General features: G+C 39.0%; 1 protein-coding gene across 1 annotated transcript in view; it reads left to right on the plus strand.

Moving 5' to 3' along the window:
- Window positions 1-722: 722 nt before the first annotated feature.
- The window catches only part of sema3aa (sema domain, immunoglobulin domain (Ig), short basic domain, secreted, (semaphorin) 3Aa), a 34,244-nt gene continuing 27,996 nt past the window's right edge, over window positions 723-6,970 (plus strand). The window contains exon 1 of the mRNA XM_016574650.1: window positions 723-1,248. Within this exon, the coding sequence (XP_016430136.1) occupies window positions 1,137-1,248 (112 nt within the window). The 5' untranslated portion in view covers window positions 723-1,136. The remainder of the gene's footprint in view (window positions 1,249-6,970) is intronic.

Here is a 6,970-nt window from a genome sequence, read left to right on the forward strand (position 1 = left end):
TTTTTTTTTTTTTTTGTGCATTTGCAAGGTTTTGAAATACCTTCAGACACTCAGCTGGTGTTTGTGAGGCACTTTTGTCTTTAGCACTTAGGGGTGAAAAATCACACATTAACACCTCTGTCTATCAGAGGCTTTGTTACTACAAGCAGAGAGTGAGTGAGAAGTAAGAATGCAGGATAGTCTAGCTCGATGTATTACTTTACTGTATGTTTTAAGTATTATTAGTAGATCTTATTTGCTTGCCTCATATTAATAGAAAGGCTGAAGTTGGTTTATGGACACTAAGATAGATAGATAGATAGATTTTTTGTGTTATTTTAATATGCATGTGTACTATATTAATCTAATCTTTTATATAATTTTCATTATCACTATTTTATTATCACTCAAACACTTAAATCCAGGCTAGCATACAGACAGACATAAATATTCTAGATGCTGGGAATGTGATGAAATATGATGGTCTGCCAGAAAAGCCAAAAAAAGGAGTGAGCAGGTGGGAAGACAATTCATTGTAGGTGCAGCCTATAAGCAATGCAGAAAAGAAGGACAGAGCAACCAAACCTTTGCAGAAGAGTCTTTCGCATACCTTTCCTTTCAGCTCCACTCCCTCGTCCTCCCCCTTCAGCTGCTCCCCCTCCCTCTCCTCCCCTCCCCTCCTGCACTCCGGTGGATGGTGTACTGCTCTCTCTCCCTCTCCCTCTCCCTCTCATTCAGGCTGAGCCGTGGACACAAGCAGAAGCAGTCTGTGAGAGTGTGTGTGAGAAAGTGTGTGCACGAAGCTGGAGCGGAGAGAGAGGTTCTGCCGGATCCCTTACTGAAACTCTACCTCTCCCACAAACAAACAATCCCACTCACCGGTCCTCCCCACCAGGGTCTGAGAGCGCATCCCTGAGGAGTACACCTTTACCCCCACGACCGGTGAAACGCCCCCCACATGGAGCCATGTGAACCCCCGTCTCCTGCTTCGCTTGGGATCTGATTTCGGATTGCCTCCTTGGGGAGAAGCTTCAGGCGCTGGATCTTTTGAAGTAAGGAGGGACTCCGAAGATCTCGGCTATCCCAGAGGGAAGCACTTTGCTGTTGGCACTCTGGGCTGCAAACCCCCCTGGGCTGGAGGCCAGCGCTCCAGCACCATGGATTACCTAGTTGGGATTTTTCTGCTGTTGTGTGGGGTGGCGTTACCTGGAAGAGTTGCACCCCAGCACACCAAAGAGAACGTGCCCAGACTCAAGCTCTCCTACAAGGGTAAGTTTTGTTACCAGACCCATCACCATGAGCTTTATTACCTTTTTTTTTAATTCTCATTACCTGTTGTACACCTATTTATTCTTAAATTTGACTTTTTGCCATTATATATATATATATATGGATTCCATCACTGTCACTCTGCTGTTTCATTTCTGTCTAGTTTGACAGTCTCTCTCACTCTCTTGCATATGATTTAGTCTCGTTTTGCCCTGACAGATTGTTTCCATGTGTTCAAAGTGCATGTATTGGCTCTTCTACATAATTTTTCCAGTTGCACTGTCCTGTAGCTCTAAACTCTGCACTGGTACCCTGTCATACAGCTTGTGAACTCTGAATGAGGTATCGTGGGTAATGACTCTGCATTTGCGGCCTGAAGTCTAATTTCTCATGCCTTCAAATTGATTTTACAGCAATTCTTTACAGGAATATTCCTGGTTCAATGCATGTTAAGCTCAACTGACAGCATGCTGATTAGCACATATATAATTTTGACTCCTCCATCATTTTCTTAAAAAAAAGGAGATACAAAAATCAAGGTTACAGCGAAGCACTAACAAAGTGAATGGGGCCAATTTTTAAAATGAAATTTTTAAAGTGAAACATGAAGCTTCTAATTTGATAAAAGCACTAACATTAATTCTCTGTTAAAATGTGTATTGTTTGAGTTGTAAAGCTATTTTTACAGTCATTTTAGGGTTTATGGTGTTCTATTGTCATGGCAGCAAAGTTGTCGAAATTAGATGTAACTAAAGGTTAGAAAGTGTTTTTCCACACTGAAATCATGTTAACGTATGTATATGGTTTATGTTTTGTGGCTATACTATTGAAATGGTGAGTGTTTTAACATTTACCGATGTTTCCCGTTTACTTCCATTGTAAGTGCCCCATTGTAATCTAGAATTTTGCCTTTTTAGCAGAAAAGGAGGAATAAGTAGGATATTTTTAGTGTGAATAAACATATGCCACAAATGCCAATTCAGCTTAACTTGTACTGAAGCTGAAATACCTTTGAGTTTACTAGCTTTGTCACAATGAATTGGCATGTGTACACATTCTAACAAGTATGCATACTCATGCTCACACACATTGAGGCATTATTCTCTGATACTGTACTCCATACGTTGCATTTGAAGGCTTTGGTGATGCTGGTCGCTATGCGTGAATGGTGGTAACAGCAAACATGTTATTCTCTGGGCTGTGCTATTTTAAAGGAGACAGCGGAGAGATCCAGACTATAGCAGCCTCTTTGTAACCCAGAGCTTTCATCTCTCACGGAAATAAGCGGCAGCATTTTTGGCATATTTTGGGTTGTTTCCCTTTTTAATGTAAGCTTAGCGGGCTTGCTGTGGTTCTTTGTTCAGGAACATGACCAAAAGTATACGCATCTATGTGTGGCGGTGATCTCTCTCTCCCTCATTTGGTAAATATAGCCTTCTGTTCTGTCAGTGAATCTGTGCTTCTGGTGTGTTGATTGTAAGGTCTGTGTGTGGCATGGGTTTACCCCACCAGGGTCCGTTGAACGCCCTCTCATTTCTTTTATAGAGATAGGGAATGAAGGAGGAGTAAAAAATAATAATTTTTGTCTGAGAATGTGTTGTTAGGAAAGAGAGAGCCAGAGAATGGAGAGCGAGAAAGCAACCAGTTGTTGCTCCGAGCATCAGCATCTGCTGTTTAACTTTAAGAGGAAAGGCTGGAGAATTTATTATATAAAAGATGCAGGTCCACCTGTGATCAATCACATGCTTCTCTGAGTTAACACTGTTGTGCTTGGATGGCCCGAAGCATTGTAGGAAAACAGTCTCACATCGTGTCATCAAAATGCTTTCCAAACTTATGCCACCTGTGCACTTTATGGCTATGTTTTCTCTGATTCATGTTAGTTTTTTTGTATGTCCTTTGGATTTGGATTTAGTTTGATTGATAGTTGTAGTCTTGATAGTTTGATTGATATTTGTAGTTGTAGACAAGCTGCACTGCTATGCACAAAAATGGATGTCAATGGGATGTCAAAATGGATCACATTCTGTACAATAAGATGTTTTCCCATTGGATAAGAACTTTTTTTTTTTTTTTTTTACTGAATTCTGAATCCTCTTAAACTGTGATCAAACCAGACATTTCATCAAATGATAATTGGTGTTTGTGTGACACGTTTTGGACCAATGGGGTCTCTAGAGCAGGGCAGCTGTCCAGTACGATGCCACAGAAATATGGAACTAAATGTTTGACAAATGTCCAAAATCACTCGTCATTAGATATGAACAAAAAGATAGATTAAATTGCTTGTTACTTTATCGCATTATGCCTTGTTGAGAAACAGTGTATTGTAATATTTTATACAGGTGTGTTAAGATTGTTTGATCGCCAGATATCTCTAAACAGCAAATAGCCCACAGAAATACAAGACTTATAGCATGCAAATAGTAACAATATATTCAGAAGTCAGCATTTTACCTCCAAAATCTATTACTTTTAATCTAATATTAAAAGTTTCCATTTTTTATAACTGTTGAGTGAATTTTGAGCAATTATTACTAGAAAGAATTGTTTATTTTGATGCAGAAATTGTGTGTTAATCTCATTTGCTGTCATGAAATTGTACTATGTATTTATATAATTTATTGATATAAATATCAAAATGTTAAAATCATACATTTTTGCTGTCATGAAATGTTATCATTTATGTATTTATACAATGTAAATATATATGTATATAATTTTTGAAGAATTATATATTTAATATTAAAACATTTATATATATTTATTTATGCATATATTATATTATATTATAGTGTGTATATATATATATATCGATAGATAATATTAAAATAATTGAAAACATACATTTTTGAGAGAATTTTGAATTTAAAATATGTATATTTAATTATTTATTGTAAATATAAAGATCAGTATCAGTAAAACCCCTTATCAGGCCCCACATACAGTAAGTTGTACTGTACGATAACTTGTTTTCCTATTGGATAATTGTGAGTGAGTCATTATATGTGTGTCTGAGACAGAAAATGTGTCTGATGTGTTTTTGGCCTGCAAGATGTGTGAGAATGGAGGCAGGCTTAGATAATTAGACACCTGGCCATGGTGATAGAGCTGTGTGTGTGTGTAATGGAGAGATAGTCCACAGGTGCTTGATGGCTCTTTTGATGCTCTGCAGTATGACAGATCGCTGTTCACACCCACACAGTGTCTGAGTGTTAAAACGAGAGTGAGTAAGAGAGGAAAGGATGGAGAAAGAGTGGCAAAGAGGGTGCGGGAGGGGAAGAGAGCGGCTTTTTTAATGAAGGCGGTGGGCAGACAGTAGTTGGCCAGGAGAGGATAGTCGTTAAGTGAAGTGTCATTCATTCTCACTCCCCCTGTGAATGCAGCATAGTAATTAAGCCAAATAAACGCGCAGACATGCTCTCCAGAGACGCACACTCCAATGAGCGCCGAGAAGGGGGACGGGTATCTCTTTCTCACATACACACACACACACACACAGATTTATCATGAGTTACACACAGAGTATGCAATTCAGTTGTGCCACCTCCGGGGAGGCCATTCGGACGATCACAGACGAAGAGATCCATCTTAGTTGTTAAACGATGGCGGAGTGATAGATTTTCCTCTTCGTTTCACCTCCCTGTAATTATACCAGCGCTATGTCTCCTCTTTACTCCACTCGGACGCTTTAAACTGCCGTCGGTGAAAATTGCTCTTGTCAGAGCTATCAGCGGCCCGTTCATCTGTCAGTATGTTGTGGGATAGGCCTTCACATGCTTGTCAGATTGCCTTTCTGATCTCAAACTTGTGGTTACGAGGTTGTGAATTCACACTGTAGGATTAGCAGCGGGTTACAGGGTCCGTGTGTGCCCAAAACCCCACATAAATACCATCTTAGATGCCAGGTTAGGGTGGAGGTGGTCGGTGCATGTGAAGACACTGCCCCCTGCAGGTGGCAAAGTGTGGACATACGCCTCTGATAGGGGGTCCCTTTGTAAAAAAAGGCCATCCCGCCGTCACACGCTGGTAAAATGGTGCATCGGGGACTTTAAAGTCCTTGTGAAACAACCTGATAATTACTCACTACAGCGTAATTACCAGGCTTCCCATTTCATTACCCTGCCCCATGGCCTCCTGGGATTGATTGGGATGGGCGACACTGGGACTACGAGAGACTGCGAGTCGTCTGAATTCAGCCTAAATCTTCCGAAATAGACACTCCGCGCCCGACCGCACTGGACGCAGACTGGAGGCATCCTATAATAGCGGGCTGTTCGCTGGCTGCCGGGTGAAGTGCAAGCTGGAGTCGGGCCAGGATTTGGGGTGGATGGGAATGATTATATGGAGAGGCTGGGAATGATGCTGGTTTCTCTTTCTCTCACGGTTTCTTTCATCTGCATCCGTCTCTTGGCTGTCTGTTTTCACCCTCTTCACCAGAAGTAGATCTCTCTCTCTCTTTCTTTGTCTCACTCTCGTTCTCTATCTCTTTCTCTGTCTGTAATTCTCACATGATGAAGCTACTTTTAAAATATAATTTGTCAAGCTACAAGCTACTTTAGATAGTTGTTACAGTTAAACTATTATTATTAATAATTACACTGAAGGCATTTAAAAATTTTAAAATACCCCATTCACTTTCTAAAAATATAATAATATTATATAATAAATATAATATATATTTTTATTTTCCCACATTTTAGCTAAATGTATTTATTTATTTATTTATTTTTAATGTAGTTAAATTAGTCACCACAATATAGCTATATTAAAACAAGGGAATTTATTAGTAGTCACGTGACCCAGGGTACAAATTAATAAAATGTGGCCACAAATTAATAAGTTGTGGGAATGATTTCTTAATTTGTGGCCACAATATTTTTTTTCTTCTGCGTGTCATGAACGGGGCTTCATAATAAACAGCTGAGTTTTTTAGGCACTTATCTATTTTTTAAATGATATGCTATTTTACATTATTATAAGTTAATTTTTAAATTATAAATATTAGAATACAATTTTGTGAATTGGTGATTTATTTATTTATCTGAAACATCTGAATGAACTGATTCACTAAAAATAAATGGATTTCCCAAAGCTTCATTATATACTGTTTAAACATTTGATTATTGCCCCAACTGTAAAAGTGTGTGGGGGGGTTATTTTATATTTTATGTCCTTCCTCTCATTTATTCTCTCACTCTGTTTTGATATTTTCTTCGGTCTGGAGTGCTGTAAGGAACTTGGTCACCTGAAGTTTTTTTTGTCGCATGAATTATTTACTCTGTGGCTGTGGAAGTAGTTCGTCCTTATTGACCTTTTTACGTATCACATCCTGTTGTGTTCAGTCTTCTGTTGGCCCTATATTAGACGTTTAGACTCCTTTAATGACCCTCAGAAACCACTTGGCTCAGGGATTTGCACATTTAGCTTCCTCTTCATAACACATAGTTATTAATAAGCAGTGTTCTATTATTCAGATGAAGTGTGTGTTTACACCTGTGTGTCATATGTTGTGCATTAGATTACTGATACTGAGTGCAGTGTGTTGGGAAGTGGTGCACCTGTTATTGAATTTCAATGGTGTCCTTAGACAAGCATTTCCAGACGAGTCAGATTTCGTACGAGTTATGTATTAGTTTGCATGTGTGTGCTTGTTTGCTTGTCAGATCTCCAGACAAAAAAAAAAAAAAAAAAAAGATGGGGGAGCCATTGACTTATATAT

Source organism: Sinocyclocheilus rhinocerous, unplaced genomic scaffold (assembly GCF_001515625.1).
Source record: "Sinocyclocheilus rhinocerous isolate Xijiao unplaced genomic scaffold, SAMN03320098_v1.1 scaffold1164, whole genome shotgun sequence".
In the NCBI taxonomy this organism is placed as follows: Eukaryota; Metazoa; Chordata; class Actinopteri; order Cypriniformes; family Cyprinidae; genus Sinocyclocheilus; species Sinocyclocheilus rhinocerous.